Below are 19,450 nucleotides of genomic sequence, written 5' to 3'. Positions count from 1 at the left end.
CTGCAGTGCTGTGCGCTACCTTAATGAAGACCGGAGTCTTCAGCCGCCGATTTCCAGGATGTTCTTCTTGCTTCTGGCTCTGCAAGGGGGACGGCGGCGCGGCTCCGGACGACCGAGGCTGGGCCTGTGTTCGATCCCTCTGGAGCTAATGGTGTCCAGTAGCCTAGAAGCCCAAGCTAGCTGCAAACAGGTAGGTTCGCTTCTCTCCCCTAAGTCCCTCGTAGCAGTGAGTCTGTTGCCAGCAGATCTCACTGAAAATAAAAAACCTAACAAATACTTTCTTTACTAGAAGCTCAGGAGAGCCCCTAGTGTGCAACCAGCTCGAGCCGGGCACAGATTCTAACTGAGGTCTAGAGGAGGGGCATAGAGGGAGGAGCCAGTGCACACCAGATAGGACCTAATCTTTCTTTTAGAGTGCCCAGTCTCCTGCGGAGCCCGTCTATTCCCCATGGTCCTTACGGAGTACCCAGCATCCACTAGGACGTCAGAGAAAAGACATTAGGTAGCACTCACTTTGGGAGACACTGCGTATGCTAACCATACTAGCCCTTTAAACTGGGACACTCATGAATTACACATGTTCTGTGGCTGGCTGACTTCAAGCCTGCATGTCACCTGATTTTAATCAGCCACAGAACCTGTGTAATTCATGAGTGTCCCAGTTTAAGCCTACACTTATAAATAATACATTTATCTGTAAACAGACACATGGTGCGTGGTATAGATAACCAAGAACTGGGGAAATTAATATGCATCACACGGTCCTGGTGAAGGTCTGTCCAAAATCTAGGGTCTGGGACTCCAGGTCGACAACAAAAAGGTCGACACACCTTAGGTCGACGCCAATTGGTCGACACACCTTAGGTTGACATGGGCAAAAGGTCAACCGGAACAAGGTCGACATGGAAAAAGGTCGACATGAGTTTTTTTAATGTTTTTTTGGTGTCGTTTTCCTCGTAGAGTGACCGGGAACCCCAATTAGTGCACCGCTTCGCTCGCCATGCTTGGTTCGGCACAGATTACCGTTCCAATCGTAGTCCACGTGGATCGTTAAGTATGAAAAAGTTCCAAAAAAAGAAAAAAAAAATTGTGAAAAACTCATGTCGACCTTTTTCCATGTCGACCTAAGGTGCGTCGACCAATTGGCGTCGACCTTTTTGTTGTCGACCTGGAGTCCGGATACCCAAAATCTATAACCTACCTCCCAACATGGTTGGCTCTAAATCGGAGTGGGAAAAGGAACCTTCTGACATCACTAGGGGAGGAGACACGTCACCAGGGGGAGGAGCTATGGCCAAACAGGGTACCTGAAAAGTTCGCTCGCCACCTGATTACTAAAGGTAGTTGGTGGCGTGGATAGTAGAGGGACTATCCCGCTGACCTAGCTCCTCCCCCTTGTGTCATTCCTCCTCCCCCTGACGTAAAAGGTCCCTTAAGCCACTTGGATCTAGCATCTACCCTCCAAACATGACCCTCTCCAGTAGGGACACAATGCTCTGCTCCTGGACTTCACTCTGAATGTATGATTGCCATCACCTGTAGTGAAACACCTTTCTTATATATTAACCGGGTGGTCTTCAGGTTGCAGACTGTTGGGATCCCGGCGTACAGTATACCGGCACCGGAATCCCGACAGCCGGCATACCGACAGATTTTCTCCCTCGTGGGGGTCCGCGACCCCCCTGAAGGGAGAATAACACCGTGCCCGCAGCGTGGCGAGCACACCACGCTGTCGGTATGCCGGCGGTTGGGCTCCCAGCGCCGGTATGCTGGTCACCGGGAGCCCGGCCGCCGGCATACCATACTACACCCCATTAACCTGCTCAAAGAAGGTGCCAGCAAACATAAATTAAGAGAAAAGTCCAGAAGCAGAGCATTGTGTCCCTCCCGGAGAGGGTCATGTTGGGAGGTATGCTGAAGGTTTGTTTTATTTTGCACAAAGAGCCTCTACACTGTCTACAGTATAATTGTGTCACATTACACATCCATTCCTGAACCTGTGGCTTTACACCAAGCGTGGCACTATAATAGTGCAGGCTGGTACTTGCAGTTCCACAGGAGGTGGGGAGTCTCTGCTGACCTTTCCCCTGCTCCGCTATGTGCTTTGGTGAAGCCACCGGCCACATCCCCAACCCCTGATTCGGGTATAACGATCAAGTGACGCGATGCAGACAACCCCAACCCATATAACGCCACACTGCTACATCTATATGTACCTGCTAAACCCCGACTACACCTGAGTGGTATAACGAAGCCGCCTCTCCTGGCAGCGCAGCACCACAGGGCCGCCATGTGTGTGCCAGAGAGGACCCCACGGGCTGCCCAGTTCGCGCCTGTCAGGAGTAGAAATGAAGAGACGCCGCGATGGAAGCGCCGGCCCTGACCCGCCCGGCCCGCTGCTGTCGTCTCTATACTGACAGCAATTTAGGTGTCTTGTTTTCTTTAGCAATGTATATACTGTAAGAGGTGGGTGTGCGATTGTATGTGCCAGACCCGCCCCTGCACCACGTGATGTAAACTGCTGCCGCTAGAAGGGACCCGCCCTGTTCTGTGAGTACTCCGCACTGTGCATTGTGTAACAATTATACCGTTTATACAAGTATTTACAAGGATGGAATATTATTTGTTGATTATTTACTGGTTTCTTGATAGTCAGCGGTGGACAATGAAATATATCCATGTACCGTGTTCAAATGTACACTATATGGAAACGCTCAATGCTGTTCTGTAATTAGAAAGAAATTGGAAAATGTCATATGCACGGTAGAGACAAAAATTCTGTAACATATCCCCCAACATGACCCTCTCCAGGTTCCGGTATGAATGGTCGACAGTCATTAGGTCGACCACTATTGGTTGGCATTGACATGGTCGACATGCATAAATGGTCAACACATTAAAATGGTCGACACATTAAAAAGTCGACATGGATTTTTAAACTGTTTTTTTGTGTCATTCTTTCCGTAACATGAACAGGAACCCCAATTAGTGTACCGCATCCTCTTGCATGGCTCGCGCTGCGGGCAAGGTGCCTCGCGTATTCCCAATTGTAGTCCACGTGGATGGTAAAGTATGAAAAAGTTACAAATATATATATATATATATATATATATATATATATATATATAGGTTTTTTTTTAAAAGCCATGTCGACCACTTTCATGTGTCATCCATTTGTCCATGTCAACCATCGCACTGTAGACCAATAGTGGTCGACCTAATGAGTGTCGACCAGCTGAACGGATGCCCCCCTCTCCAGGGAGGGACGCAGTGCTCTGCATCTGGACTTTTCTCTTAACTTATGATTGCTGGCACCTATTTTGAACATGAGGGATAAGAGAGGTGTTTCACTACAGGTGCTGGCAATCGTACATTAAGAAGGAATTCCAGGAGAGGGTCATGTTGGGAGGTATGCTGTAAAACGTAAAAAATGGTTTATATACATGTATACTAACTACAGTGTACAGTCACTACACTATAGCAGATGTTCCCAAACGTAGTCCTCAGGCCAGCATAATGGTCCAAATTTTAAGTAAATCTAAGTTTGGCCACAGGTGACTTAATTAGTACCTCAGTTTGATTTCTCTTACGTCCTAGAGGATGCTGGGGTTCACATTAGTACCATGGGGTATAGACTGGTCCCTTGGGAGTCATGGGCACATTAACAGTTTAATAGTGTGGGCTGGCTCCTCCCTCTATGCCCTCCTACCAGACTCCATAGAGAAAATGTGCCCGGTGGAGCCGGTCACAGCTAGGGGAGCTCCATAGTGGTTTTTCTAGTTTTATTATTTTTTAATTATAGTTAGGCACAGGGAGGCTGCTGGCAACAGCCTCCCTGCTTCGTGGGACTTAGGGGGGAGTAGTGTCCAACCCTTTGAGGTTAATGGCCACTATCTCCGCTGACATGACATTAAGCTCCTGAGGGTGATGATCTTTAACCCCTGAGGTGACCGCTCACTCCCGCAGCATGCCGTCACCCGCTAACAGAGCCAGAAGATCGCGGTGGTGAGTGAGTCACCCACAACCCGACAAGCGGGGAACCGGTGTGAATGGTGGCTATAGGGTGGGAGCGCAGTACTGAAGCTGTGCTCTGGAGGCTCAGCGGTACTGCGGTGCGGCGCTGTGAGGGGCGCCCTGGGTCAGCGCAATACCCTTACACTGGTCGCTACCTCTATCAGGGTCTCTGAACTGCTGCTAGACACTAACCTCAGGCCACTATAAAGAATTTCAAGTGCGGGAAGACGTTCCATTTTTGGGGGCAGAGATTCTCAGAGCCGATCCAGCACATGGATTTCTAAAGCCATAGTTAAGTGGTCAGGCACATTGCTAGAGGAATTAGATTCTCTGGACAGAAGTGACGTTGAATTGTTTATATGTAACATACAGGATTTTGCGGGTTTCGTGGTGGAGGCCATGAAGGATCTGGGTCATCTGAATGCAGGACATCTTCCATGGCTGTCTCGGCACACAGGGGACTCTGGCTGCGCCAGTGGTCTGCAGACACGGAATCCAGGAGAAGTGTGGAGAACCTACCCTTCACAGGTCAACTCTATTTGGAGAAGCGTTGGATGTGTGGATTTCCACGGCAACCGCTGGTAAGTCAACCTTTCTTCACTCAGTCAATGAAGAAACCTTTTTCTATGTCCATGATGCAGTCCTTTCGGTCCGCAAAAGCTAAAAAGTCCAAGCCTCCTACCACTTTCTTCAGAGGTGGTCGAGCAAAATCCAAAAGACCCTCACCTGCAGGTTCCCAGGAGCAGAAGCCTGCCTCTGTCTCCTCAAAATCCCCAGCATGACGGTGGACCTCACAGCCTGGAGATCGAGCAGGTGGGAGCGAGACTCAGACATTTCAGTCACGTCTGGGTGTCCTGCGGCCTGGATCCCTGGGTACAAGATATTGTGTCCCAGGGGTACAGGCTGGAGTTTCAAGAGATCCCACCTCACAGTGTCTTTAAATCAGGCTTACCAGCTTTGCTGACAGACAGGGCCATCTTGCAGGAAGCCATTCAAAAATTGGAAAGGGCAGATGTTATTGTTCCGGTTCCAGCTCACCTAGAAAACAAGGATTACTATTCAGACCTATTTGTGGTACCGAAACCGGATGGTTCGGTCAGACCAATTTTGAACCTGAAGTCGTTACACCCTTATTTGAGGGAATTCAAGTTCAAAATGGAGTCTCTGAGAGCAGTGATCTCAGGTCTGGAGGAGGGGGAATTCCTGGTATCCCTGGATATCAAGTATGCGTATCTTGACATTCCAATCTGGCCGCCTCACCAGGCTTATCTAAGATTTGCACTGTTGGACTGTCACTATCAGTTCCAGGAACTGCCATTCGGCCTCTCCACAGCACCGAGGTGATGGCAGAGATGATGGTTCTCCTCCGCAGGCAGGGAGTAAATATAATTCCATATCTGGACGATCTGCTGATAAGTTGTTGCAGAGCATTGCTCTCACGACTCGTCTAAACTGGGATCATGGATGGATCCTGAATCTTCCAAAGTCACATTTGGAGCCGACGAGGAGATTGTCTTTCCTAGGGATGATCCTCGACACACAGGTGCAGTGGGTGTTTCTACCGGTGGAGAAAGCATTGGTGATCCAATCAATGGTCATAGATGTCTTGAAGCCTGCCCGGGTATCGGTTCATCAGTGCATTCGCCTTCTGGGGAAGTTGGTTGCCTCCTACGAGGCTCTACAGTACGGAAGATTTCATGCACAGCACTTTCAACTGGATCTCCTGGACATGTGGTCAGGATCTCACCTACACATGCACCAGAGAATACGTCTGTCGCCGACAGCCAGGATCTCACTCCTATGGTGGCTACAACTGCCTCACTTTCTAGAGGGCCGCAGGTTCGGAGTTCAGAACTGGATCCTTCTAACCACGGATGCAAGTCTCAGAGGTTGGGGCGCAGTCACCCAAGGGGAAACCTTCCAAGGAAGGTGGTCAAGTCTGGAATCCGTTCTTCCGATAAACGTCTTGGAACTAAGAGCCGTGTACAACGGTCTTCTACAAGCAGCACACCTTCTGCAAGATCAGGCCATTCAAGTGCAGTCGGACAATGTAACGACGGTGGCCTACATAAACCGACAGGGCGGAACGAAGAGCAGGGCTGCGTTGTCAGAGGTGACGAGAATGGGCAGAAAAACACGCGGTGGCACTGTCAGCAATCTTCATTCCGGGTGTGGACAACTGGGAAGCGGACTTCCTCAGCAGGCACGATCTCCATCCAGGAGAGTGGGGCCTTCATCAGGAGGTGTTCGCAGAGTTGACAAGTCTTTGGGGTGTACCTCAAATAGACATGATGGCCTCACGCCTCAACAAGAAGCTTCGGTGGTACTGTTCCAGGTCAAGAGACCCTCAGGCTGTGGCGGTGGACGCCCTGGTAACTCCGTGGGTGTTCAAGTCAGTGTACGTGTTCCCTCTACTTTCACTCATCCCAAGGATTCTAAAGCTCGTAAAGAGAACAATAGTTCAGGCGATCCTCATTGCTCCGGACTGGCCGAGGAGGGCTTGGTACGCGGATCTTCTGGAGTTACTGCTGGAAGATCCGAGGCCTCTTCCTCTTCGAGAGGACCTTATGCAACAGGGTCCGTTCGCTTATCAAGACTTACCACGGCTACGTTTGACGGCATGGAGGTTGAGCGCCGATCTAACTCGGAAAGGCATTCCCAGCAAAGTTATTCCTACCCTGATACAGGCTAGGAGAGTAGTAACGTCTAAACATTACCATCAGATTTGGAAAAAGTACTTGTCTTGGTGTGAGTCCAAGAAGTTTCTTACGGCGGAGTTTCAACTTGGACGGTTTCTCCTCTTCCTGCAAGCAGGTGTGGATGTGGACCTGCGTTTGGGCTCCATTAAGGTCCAGATTTTGGCCTTGTCCATTTTTTTCCATAAACAATTGGCTTCCTTTCCTGAAGTTCAGACTTTCTTGAAAGGGGCCCTGCGCATCCAGCCTCCCTTTGTGCCTTCTACGGCACCTTGGGATCTTAACGTGGTGTTGCAGTTTCTGCAATCGGATTGGTTCGAACCTTTACAGGAGGGTGAGGTCAAGTTTCTTACTTGGAAGGTGGTCACACTGTTAGCATTGGCATCTGCTAGACGTGTGTCAGAATTGGGAGCATTGTCCTGCAAGAGCCCCTACTTGATTTTTCTGGACGCGTCAGCAATTTCTTCCGAAGGTTGTGTTGGCTTTTCATATCAACCAATCTATTGTGGTGCCAGTGGCTACTGATTCCTCAGTTACCTCAAAGTCCTTGGATGTTATGAGGGCTTTGAAGATTTATGTGAAGATAATGTCTCATCACAGAAAGTCGGACTCTCTGTTTGTCCTTTATGTTCCCAACAAGATTGGGTGTCCTGCTTCTAAGCAGAAGATTTCTCGCTGGATCAGGTTTACTATCCAGCATGCGTATTCTACAGCACGTTTGCCGTGTCCAAAATCTGTTAAGGCCCACTCTGCTCGTAAGGTGGGTTCTTCCTGTGTGACTGCCCGGGGTGTCTCGGCTTTACAGCTTTGCGAGCGGCTACTTGGTCAGGATCGAACACGTTTGCTAAGTTCTACAAGTTCGATACTTTGGCCTCTGAGGACCTAAAGTTTGGCCAATCAGTTCTGCAGGGGCCTTCGCGCTCTCCCTCCCGTACTGGGAGCTTTGGTACATACCCATGGTACTAATGTGGACCCCAGCATCCTCTAGGACGTAAGAGAAAATAGGATTTTAATTACCTACCGGTAAATCCTTTTCTCGTAGTCCGTAGAAGATGCTGGGCGGCCGCCCAGCGCTTTGTGATCCTGCAGTGGTTTCTTGGCTTAGTACTGCTTTGTTCTTGGTTAAGTACTGTGTTGTTACTTAGTTAAGTAATGTTCTTCAGCTGTTGCTGAGTTTTCATGCTGGTTAGCTTCGTTTGCCTTGTAAGTGTGAGCTCGTGTGAATCTCACCATCTGTGTAAATTCCTTCTCTCGAAGTTGTCCGTCTCCTCGGGCACAGTTTCTATACTGAGTCTGAAAAAGGGGGAAGGGTGGGTGCGCTATCAATAGCAGCTGGTAGGGGGATGGTAAATCCCCTGGTAATACAAGCAGCAGAAAGAAAGGGGGTGAATTACCAGCGCTGGCTGATCAAAATTATAAGTTATAAAAAATAGTCTATATTCCAAAAGGCTTATAATTATAAAATCATATTTATTTCACATATATATCCTATAAATGAAGAATAAAAAAGGTATAGAATACTCAATGAATTTTGCCACAGTATCTTAAGCGCTTATAAATCCACAATTTGGCTATGATAATACTCAAGGGGACTTGGATCACTTGGAGATGTCCATCACTAATCGGTTATTTGCATAAAGCCGATAATTTTGCAGATGTGAGGTATTTACCAGTGTCCTGAAAGCAGATATTGTCCACCTGGTGTATGGCTGGATCGGTTGTCCTCTTTAGCATGGAGGGCTGGGTCCAGAAGGTGGATTCTGCTGATAATCCAGCTTCCTCAGGAGCAAGTTTGCTGGACTATCCAAACCAGCGAAACGCGTTGAGCTTATATTTATTTGGATACTCAAATACCACCATCTCCACTGGCTTTACGGATACTCTGGTGCATACCATTTGGGACACTTTTATCAGCAGAATCCACCTTCTGGACCCAGCCCTCCATGCTAAAGAGGACAACCGATCCAGCCATACACCAGGTGGACAATATCTGCTTTCAGGACACTGGTAAATACCTCACATCTGCAAAATTATCGGCTTTATGCAAATAACCGATTAGTGATGGACATCTCCAAGTGATCCAAGTCCCCTTGAGTATTATCATAGCCAAATTGTGGATTTATAAGCGCTTAAGATACTGTGGCAAAATTCATTGAGTATTCTATACCTTTTTTATTCTTCATTTATAGGATATATATGTGAAATAAATATGATTTTATAATTATAAGCCTTTTGGAATATAGACTATTTTTTATAACTTATAATTTTGATCAGCCAGCGCTGGTAATTCACCCCCTTTCTATACTGAGTCTGGTAGGACGGGCATAGAGGGAGGAGCCAGCCCACACTATTAAACTCTTAAAGTGCCCATGGCTGCCAAGGGACCCGTCTATACCCCATGGTACTAATGTGGACCCCAGCATCCTCTACGGACTACGCGAAAAGGATTTACCGGTAGGTAATTAAAATCCTATTTTAACTAGTGATGGGCGGATTCGGTTTTACTCGGTTTTACTCGGTTCTCAAAACCGAATCTTATTGGCTCACTGATGTCACGTGTTTTGGATAGCCAATAAGATTCGGTTTTGAGAACCGAGTAAAACCGAGTAAAACCGAATCCGCTCATCACTAATTTTAACCACTTGTGGCCAAGCATAGATATAATTTAAAACCTGGACTGCTTGGGTGCCTTGAGGACGACGTTTGGGAACCTCTGCACTATAGCATTTGAAGATAGCATTTGAAGACATACTTAGTGTAAGCAGAGCATACCTCACAACTTTCAGGAATTTCAATGCGGGACTCCTGCTCAGCGATCCGCGACCACCTAAAAAGGGGGAGTGGCCTCTTGGAAAGGGGCAAGTCCTCATGGTAAAGAGCTGCGCCCTTATTTCCCATCATTGAGTAAGCATGGCAGGCGCTCTGTGAGCTGCTGGCATGCGCCCAGTCCCCCTTGTCTCTGTGAATAGATGCTGTGTGCACATGCACATAGCATCTATTCACAACTGCTCTACATCAGTGCAGCAAGTGACAGGTGGCCTCCCAACTGATCCCCCCCCCAACACCACGAGACACTGTGGTGCGCAAGTAGGGCAGCGGGACAGTTCCAAAAAATGGGACTGTCCCACGAAATTTGGGACAGTTGGGCGGTATGACCAATTAAAATTATTGTTAATAAAAGATAAAATGTAGTGAAATAATTAAAATATTGATTGATAAGAATGTTTAAAGTGATATTGTAACTAAACTTTATTAAAATTATTTCATAAATTTCAGATTCATTTTGGCTTTCATCAATGTGTCCTCCTCTGGCGCTTATCACTGCTCCACATAATTTGGGCAGTCAAAACTTTTGTAAGTTATGCCTTTCCAGGCCTCGTTCAGACATTCCCATATGTTTTTAGTATTTGTTAGATGCATTACACAAACGTTTCTGTATAATTTATTTCAGAGTTCCTCAATGGGATTGAGATGAGGTGACCGAAAAGGCCATGTCATAATTTGTACAATGTCCTGCTTTTCTTTTCAAATAATTGATACACAGTTTAGATGTGTGCTTAGGGGCGTTATCATGTTGCATGATGAACCCCTTTCCAATATTTTGAGTTCCACTTGGTACAGCGTGCTGTACTAAAATACTGTGGTATTGTTTCTCATCCATAGTTGATGTTATTTGAACTCTATCTCCAACCTTTCTTCCACTAAAACCACCCCCTATCATGACATGACCACCGCTATGCATAACTGTATGACTTATACAATTATCTAGCACATACTTAGAACATACTGACGGCTTCTGGTTCTGAAAAGTTCAAATTTGAACTCGTCTGTACAAAATACTTTCTCTTAGTTCCTAGAGGATGCTTTGGTCCACGTTAGTACCATGGGGTATAGACGGGTCCACTAGAAGCCACTGTAAGAGTTTGAGAGTGTGGACTGGCTCCTCCCTCTATGCCCTCCTACCAGACTCAGTTTAGAAAGTGTGCCCGGAGGAGCCGGTCACAGCTAGGGGAGCTCTCTCAAGGGGGCCCTTGTGTTTACCAGGACTTGGCCCATCTGGCTTTGACGGCATGGCTCTTGAGGCTTCCGTCCTGAGGGCCAAGGGTTTTTCTGAGGCAGTCGTTCAAACTATGTTGAAGGCCCGTAAGCCGGCTCCTGCACGGATTTACCATAGGGTCTGGAATGCTTACTTTACTTGGTGTGCGTCTCACAATCGTGACGTTTTCAAGTTTAGCACGGCCAAACTGTTGGCCTCCCTACAACAGGGCCTGGACTTAGGCCTACATCTGGCCTCCCTCAAGGTTCACATTTCTGCCTTGTCGGTTTGGTTTCAGAGAAAGTTTGCCACCCTACCTGATGTCCATACATTCACTCAGGGTGTATTGCGGATTCAGCCTCCTTATGTGCCGCCTGTGGCCCCTTGGGACTTGTCGTGGTTATGGAGGCCTTGCAAGTGTCTCCGTTTGAGCCTCTTGCCTCTGCTGACCTTAAGTGGCTTTCCCTTAAGGTCCTTTTCTTGCTGGCTATTGCTTTGGCTAGAAGGGTCTCGGACTTGGGTGCCTTGTCCTGCAAGTCTCCCTATTTGATTTTTCACCGTGACCGGGCGGTTCTTAGAACGCGGCCAGGTTATTTGCCTAAGGTGGTGTCTTCTCTCCACCTTAACCAGGAGATTGTGGTTCCGGCCTTTAATTCCCCTGAGTTGTCTCCCAAAGAACGGTCTTTGGATGTGGTACAGGCTCTACGTACTTATGTGAAGAGAACTTCCTCCGTGAGGAAATCTGATTCTCTTTTTGTATTGTTTGGTTTTCACAAACGTGGCTGGCCTGCTTCCAAGCAGACTCTGGCTAGATGGATTAGAATGGTGATTGCACATGCGTATGTACAGGCTGGTCGTCCAGCTCCTGCTACCATTAAGGCCCATTCTACTCGGTCGGTTGGACCTTCTTGGGCGGCCCACCGTGATGCGACCCGTGAACAATTGTGCAAGGCGGCTACGTGGTCTCAGGGAACACGTTTATAAGGTTCTATGCCTTCGATACCGCCGCTTCCCAGGATGATTCCTTTGGACGCCGGGTTCTTGTGCCCGCTACAGTGCATCCCCTCCCGTGAGGAACTGCTTTGGGACATCCCCGATGTAATTCCTTGTGGAGCCCAGTGTACCCCGCAGCAGAAACTGAGATTTATGGTAAGAACTTAACCGTTGTTAAATCTCTTTCTGCGAGGTACACTGGGCTCCACAAGGCGACCACCCTGACGCACTTAGCTTTTTTGGGTTGGTATTGGCATAGTCGCTGACACCCTCTCCTGCGGTGAGTGTGTGGTGTATTTGGCTACGATCGGTTGTCGTCTCTAGTACCTGCTACTGCATTGGACTGGTTAACAAACTGAGCTCACTGGCATGGAGGCGGGGTTATAGAGGAGGCGGCGCTGTGCATCTTGGGAACAGTCAAAAGCTTTGAGCCTGTTGGTGCCTCGGATCAAGATCCTACTCTACACCCCGATGTAATTCCTTGTGGAGCCCAGTGTACCTCGCAGAAAGAGATTTAGCAACGGTAAGTTCTTACCATAAATCTCGTTTTACGTAATGGAATCCATGAAGGACCTGGGTACGCTGACTGCACGGATATCTTCCAAGTTGGTCTCAGCCCGCAGGGGACTCTGGCTGCGCCAATGATCTGCAGACGTGGGAATCCAGGAGAAGTGTGGAGAACCTACCCTACACAGGTCAGGCTCTATTTAGGGAAGCGTTGGATGCGTGGATTTCCACGGCAACCACGAGTAAGTCGCCTTTCCTTCCCTCTGCTACACCTTCTACGAAGAATCCATTTTCTTCAACTGTGCTGCAGTCCTTTCGGACCGCTAAGTTAAAAATGTCCAAGCCTCCTACCACTTTCTTTAGAGGTGGTCGGGCAAAATCCAAAAAGCCTACACCCGCAGGCTCCCAGGACCAGAGACCTGCTTCTGGTTCCTCAAAATCCTCAGCGTGACGGTGGACCTAAAAAGCCTGGAAGACAGGCTGGTGGGTGCGAGACTCAGACGTTTCAGACACGTCTAGGTGTCATCCGGCCTGGATCCCTAGGTACAGGATATTGTGTCCCAGGGGTACAGACAGGAGTTTCAAGAACTCCCGCCTCACCGATTCTTCAAATCAGGCTTGCCAGCTTTGCTGACAGACAGGGCTATCCTACAGGAAGCCATCCTAAAATTGGAAAAGTCACAGGTCATTGTCCCAGTTCCACCCCATATGCGAAACAAGGGTTATTATTTAAACCTTTTAGTGGTACCTTAACCGGATGGTTCGGTCAGACCAATTTTGAATTTGAAATTGTTGAACCCTTACCTGAGGGTGTTCATATTCAAAATGAAGTCTCTCAGAGCAGTGATTTCAGGTTTGGAGGAGGGAGAATTTCTGGTATCCCTGGATATCAGTGATGCGTACCTCCATATTCCGATTTGGCTGACGCACCAGGCTTATCTCAGATTTGCACTGTTGGACAGTCACTATCAATTTCAGGCACTGCCATTCGGCCTCTCCACAGCACCGAGGGTGTTCACCAAGGTGATGGTGGAGATGATGGTTCTCCTCCGCAGACAAGGGGTGAACATAATCCCATATCTAGATGATCTGCTGATAAAGGCATCGTCCAGGGAGAAGTTGTTGCAGTCCATTGTTCTCACGACTCATCTCAGAGAACACTGTTGGATCCTGAACCTTCCAAAATCACATTTGGAGCCGACCAGGGGGTATATTTACTAATATTTTGTTTTTAATCGAATCGATTCGATTTCAATAATTTCTTCTAAGTGTGGAATCGGTAATTTACTAACCCAGATATGCGGCCGGACTTTCAGCATTCGTATTTTTTTTTCCCCGACTCGAACACAAATATGAATGAATACACCATGGGGTAAATTTACTAAGCTCCCGATTTTGACCGAGATGCCGTTTTTTCATCAAAGTGTCATCTCGGTAATTTACTAAGCAATAATCACGGCAGTGATGAGGGCATTCGTAATTTTTTGCAAGTCCAAGAAAAAAATTACGAATGAATACACCATCGGTCAAAACGCGGCTGTTTAAGTATGAATCTCGGTAATTTACTAAGAAGTGCAAAGCAAAAAACAAACAAACACTGCCGTGAAAAATTACAACTCGTAAAAAAGTGCTAAAAAAAAACAGACCTGCTTTTTTAATCCGTGATTGTATAGGCATGCAGGGATCCATGAGATCCGTGCATGTATATCAGTGGGAAGGGGTGGGAAAGTGGTTATTTTCTTTAAAAAAATTGCGTGGGGTCCCCCCTCCTAAGCATAACCAGCCTCGGGCTCTTTGAGCCGATCCTGGTTGCAGAAATATGGGGAAAAAATTGACAGGGGTTCCCCCATATTTAAGCAACCAGCATCGGGCTCTGCGCCTGGTCCTGGTTCCAAAAATACAGGGGACAAAAAGAGTAGGGGTCCCCCGTATTTCTAAAACCAGCACCGGGCTCCACTAGCTGGACAGATAATGCCACAGCCGGGGGTCACTTTGATATAGTGCCCTGCGGCCGTGGCATCAAAAATCCAACTAGTCACCCCTGGCCGGGGTACCCTGGGGGAGTGGGGACCCCTTCAATCAAGGGGTCCCCCCCAGCCACCCAAGGGCCAGGGGTGAAGCCCGAGGCTGTCCCCCCCCATCCAATGGGCTGCGGATGGGGAGGCTGATAGCCTTTTGTGATAATGAAAAGATATTGTTTTTAGTAGCAGTACTACAAGGCCCAGCAAGCCTCCCCCGCATGCTGGTACTTGGAGAACCACAAGTACCAGCATGCGACGGAAAAACGGGCCCGCTGGTACCTGTAGTACTACTACTAAAAAAATACCCCAAAAAAGACAAGACACACACACCGTGAAAGTAAAGATTTATTACATACATGCACACAAACATACATACATACTTACCTTATGTTCACACGCAGGTCGGTCCTCTTCTCCAGTAGAATCCAAGGGGTACCTGTTGAATAAATTCTACTCACCAGATCGCGGGTCCCAGGGTCCTCGGGGCATCCATTTGTAATCCACGTACTTGCATAAAATAAGAAAACGGAAAGCCGAGCCACGAACTGAAAGGGGCCCCATGTTTTCACATGGGACTCCTTTCCCCGAATGCCAGAAACCCACTCTGACTGATGTCTAAGTGGGTTTCTTCAGCCAATCAGGTAGCGCCACGTTGTAGCACCCTCCTGATCGGCTGTGTGCTCCTGTACTGTCTGACAGGCGGCACACGGCAGTGTTACAATGTAGCGCCTATGCGCTCCATTGTAACCAATGGTGGGAACTTTCTGCTCAGCGGTGACGTCACTTTAGGTCAACCGCAGGGCAGAAAGTTCCAACCATTGGTTACAATGGAGCGCATAGGCGCTACATTGTAACACTGCCGTGTGCCGCCTGTCACTCAGTACAGAAGCACACAGCCGATCAGGAGAGTGCTACAACGTAGCGCTCCCTGATTGGCTGAAGAAACCCACTTAGACATCAGTCAGAGTGGGTTTCTGGCATTCGGGGAAAGGAGTCCCATGTGAAAACATGGGGCCCCTTTCAGTTCGTGGCTCGGCTTTCCGTTTTCTTATTTTATGCAAGTACGTGGATTACAAATGGATGCCCCGAGGACCCTGGGACCCGCGATCTGGTGAGTAGAATTTATTCAACAGGTACCCCTTGGATTCTACTGGAGAAGAGGACCGACCTGCGTGTGAACATAAGGTAAGTATGTATGTATGTTTGTGTGCATGTATGTAATAAATCTTTACTTTCACGGTGTGTGTGTCTTGTCTTTTTTGGGGTATTTTTTTAGTAGTAGTACTACAGGTACCAGCGGGCCCGTTTTTCCGTCGCATGCTGGTACTTGTGGTTCTCCAAGTACCAGCATGCGGGGGAGGCTTGCTGGGCCTTGTAGTACTGCTACTAAAAACAATATCTTTTCATTATCACAAAAGGCTATCAGCCTCCCCATCCGCAGCCCATTGGATGGGGGGGGACAGCCTCGGGCTTCACCCCTGGCCCTTGGGTGGCTGGGGGGGGGGGACCCCTTGATTGAAGGGGTCCCCACTCCCCCAGGGTACCCCGGCCAGGGGTGACTAGTTGGATTTTTGATGCCACGGCCGCAGGGCACTATATCAAAGTGACCCCCGGCTGTGGCATTATCTGTCCAGCTAGTGGAGCCCGGTGCTGGTTTTAAAAATACGGGGGACCCCTACTCTTTTTGTCCCCCGTATTTTTGGAACCAGGACCAGGCGCAGAGCCCGATGCTGGTTGCTTAAATATGGGGGAACCCCTGTCAATTTTTTCCCCATATTTCTGCAACCAGGATCGGCTCAAAGAGCCCGAGGCTGGTTATGCTTAGGAGAGGGGACCCCACGCAATTTTTTTTTTTGGATTTTACAGTGTTTAATTTAAAAAAAAAAAAAAAATGAACCCCAGCACGGATCACACAGATCCGGCCGAGATTCATTGTAAAAAAGTCGGCAGTGTTTTGCTAATCACTGCCGTAAAAAACTGAAAAAAAAACCGAATGACATCGACATCGGAAAACCCGAAAAGGCAAAATACGGCAGCTTAGTAAATCCATCGTAACAAATTCAAAAAGTTGCAGTTTTACACTTTCGATGTCATTCGTGATTATTCTCCCACCAAATCGGGAGAATTACGAATCTTAGTAAATTTACCCCCATCTGTCAATTTTGACAGTAATTGTATAGAATACGTTAATTTACTACTGATTCGTATTTGTGTTTTTGGACGTAAATACCATCAACTCTGCCGCAAATCTGCACGAATCGTACTAAAGTACGTTTTTCAAATAGAACTGCTTTTGGCAGGCGTGTTTGCATGCGAACACTATTTTTTCTTTTAAGTATGTAATTTTTACGTGTTTGTTTGTAAGTGTATGTTTTGTAACCTCACTGTATTGTAACCCCAACAATAGACTTTGTTGTGTCCTTACTTACTTTTATGTTGTTTAACATTGTATGTCCTGTCATTGCACACAGTGTAGGTACCATACATTAATGCTGTACTGGTTTTTGTTTTTAATTTTTGAACATGCATTACTATATTCCCCTGCTACTGTTACCATTTGACTTTGGATTAGTGGTTGGTTGATTAACTACTGCTGTAAATCACAAATACACTGGTGTTTGTTATGTGAATTGTGCTTGCTTCTATGGCTTGCATATGATAACATTATACAATTATACGTGTAATGTAATTGGACCTTGTTTTTACTGGCACATTAGTCTAGTTGAACAAACACTTTTTAACAGTAAACTTGTGATCTTAACTGAATTGTGAATACACACCAATGCTGCATAATGTAACTCAACAAATAACATTCCCTCAACATGCTTACGCACATCTAATTATGCGGTCTGCCACTTGAGGGGGCTGGCCCTTTTCCTCTGGTGTGTTGTCGACTTCTGCTCGAGCATCTTAGAGGGGATGTTACTGGTGTAACCAAGGGGGTTGTTGTTCCGGAACTCGAGCTTGTCTGTTGTTCTTGATGCATTAGATGCTGTGTGAGCGTCGTCATAGTAGCATGTAAGTCTCTAGTTGCCGCCGTGTGATTCTCCATGACTCTCAGCATTGTGTCTTGTGTGATTTGGTTGGCTTGTATTATATGCAAGTATGTTTGATGTAGTCGTATATTGTCGTCCATGACTCTTTGAAATGTATCTAGCATGCGGGTATTGTCTGCCCGCATTAGTTGAACTGTATTGGCCAATCTGGTGAGCTCCGTATGTTGGTGGCTGTTACTTCTGCATAGGCGGGGCATGTGATGGGCTATACTCCTTACAGCTTGTGTGTTTTTTTGCAGACTTTCAGCGGTGTGGCCAAGCTGTGTGGCCAAGGTGGTCCAAAATGCCTGGTCTGAAGACTGCGTCATGGCTATGCTTGGCCTTATGTCTTGCTCAGGTGTTTGTGGTTGTGTTTGGGTTGGTAAATCTGTGGGTGTTGCGTATGGTGGTGGTATTGTTGTAAATTGAAGGGTAAATGTGTCCTCAGTTTGTTGCTGTTGTGTGTCACTTTCATGTTGACTGGTGTCTGCTGAAAATATAAAGCAGTGATTTTTGGTTAGATATTGTGAAGTACATTTTTTATTGTTTTTTTAAAAAAAATTTAGGAACGAAACTATAATTGGACTCAGTAGTGCAATATGAGCTTGTTTGCATTTGGATTTACGCATTACATTTTTGGAGTTTGGCTTTCCGTAATTTTGTATGTGTTGGTTATGCTAGTATATGCATTGTGCACATATTGTGATGATGCAATGTCTTTATGTGTTTATCTGTTATTATGTGGCTAACTTGACAACTGCAGTTTAGCATCTACATTTCGCAGCATTCACACTACTTAGATAATTTACTAAATTATTCCTAAACTTATAAATGATGGATTACACACATCAACTCACCTGGCAAATGTGGTGATTGTGGGGCCATGCGTGGGGGACTGTCCAGCAGCTGTTGTGGGGGCACGGGTGAAACCACCGATATGCGGCGTGGGGGTGATGCCTGAAGTGGTGGCCTGCTAGTCACATCTAGGCTTCGCCTCCGCGGGGGCACAACGCCAGAGGATGTTCCTGTTGAGAGAAGTGTTTGCATAAATTAGGATGAAACATAGGGGGAAATTTCCAAAGATAGGCGTTCCATTTAAAATGTTTTTTTTGCCCATAGCAAACAAACATATTCGAATTCTCATGTTCTCAAACTCGGTCCTCAGGACCCCACACAGTGTATGTTTTGCAGGTAACCCAGCAGGTGCACAGGTGTATTAATTACTCACTGGCACATTTTAAAAGGTCCACAGGTGGAGTTAATTATTTCACTTGTAATTCTGTGAGGAGACCTGCAAAACATGCACTGTGTGGGGTCCTGAGGACCGAGTTTGAGAACCTATGCAGAGAGAGTTAGATTTGGGTGTGGTGTGTTCAATCTGCAATCTAAATTGCAGTGTAAAAATAAAGCAGACAGTATTTACCCTGCACAGAAACAAAATAACCCACCCAAATCTAACTCATACTTACCTACATTTTATTTCTCCTCTCCAGGAGAAGCCCAGAGAGGAGACGCAGCAGTGTCTTCGGGGGGCGGGGCCGGACTGTGACATCACTGACGATTTGCGTCATTTTAACCCCTTCTCCACCCGACGGACCCGCGAATGCGGGAGGTTATCTCTCCATCCAGCTCGCATCACTAGGGTGCGAGCAGGATGCGGGAGACCTGCCCACTCTTCCGGGGGTGCAAACATAAAGGATTTCACATGTTACTTTTATTCTGTATTTTGTTTTGAAATGTTTTGTCAATAAAAATCACCATTTATGTTAGTTTAAATATTGTGCATGGCCAAAGTATTTTTCCCGAAAAATACCTTTAGTCAACTTTTAAAGAATGGAAAAAAAAACATGTCAAAACTCTATTCCAGCATGCAAAAGAAAATGTCTTGACAAACTCATCCTAAAAACACTACTTGATCCAATATTTAACACTTTCATGATACAAAACATACTTTAATATATATAATGATCACCTTTAGGACTGAAATATGTTTTACACTATACACATCTAAAAAACATACAATAGAAGTAAATACATAACTACAAAGATGGGCAAAGTCCATTTTGCACACATACATCAGCATATGTGGCCTTAACAGGCCAAAAAACAAACAAACAATTTTTAAATAAAAACAAAACAAAAAATAAA

The 19,450-nt window shown here is 46.8% G+C and overlaps 2 protein-coding genes across 7 annotated transcripts in view; one reads left to right on the top strand and one right to left on the bottom strand.

The window, feature by feature from the left end:
- Positions 1-2,431, bottom strand: part of TXNRD2 (thioredoxin reductase 2) — a 336,976-nt gene extending 334,545 nt beyond the window's left edge. The window contains exon 1 of one of the 6 annotated variants that reach the window (XM_063964743.1): positions 2,217-2,431. In XM_063964743.1, the coding sequence (XP_063820813.1) occupies positions 2,217-2,292 (76 nt within the window). In that variant the 5' untranslated portion in view covers positions 2,293-2,431. The remainder of the gene's footprint in view (positions 1-2,216) is intronic. The other 5 variants (XM_063964739.1, XM_063964742.1, XM_063964745.1 and 2 more) reach the window with 5 other exon arrangements.
- A 29-nt stretch (positions 2,432-2,460) lies between these two features.
- LOC135070216 (catechol O-methyltransferase-like) overlaps positions 2,461-19,450 on the top strand; it is a 325,418-nt gene continuing 308,428 nt past the window's right edge. Inside the window, exon 1 of the mRNA XM_063964747.1 lies at positions 2,461-2,550. The gene's annotated coding sequence lies outside the window, so the exon portion shown is untranslated. The remainder of the gene's footprint in view (positions 2,551-19,450) is intronic.

Source organism: Pseudophryne corroboree, chromosome 1 (genome assembly GCF_028390025.1).
Source record: "Pseudophryne corroboree isolate aPseCor3 chromosome 1, aPseCor3.hap2, whole genome shotgun sequence".
Taxonomy (NCBI): Eukaryota; Metazoa; Chordata; class Amphibia; order Anura; family Myobatrachidae; genus Pseudophryne; species Pseudophryne corroboree.
This window is presented reverse-complemented; position numbering and strand designations above follow the sequence as displayed.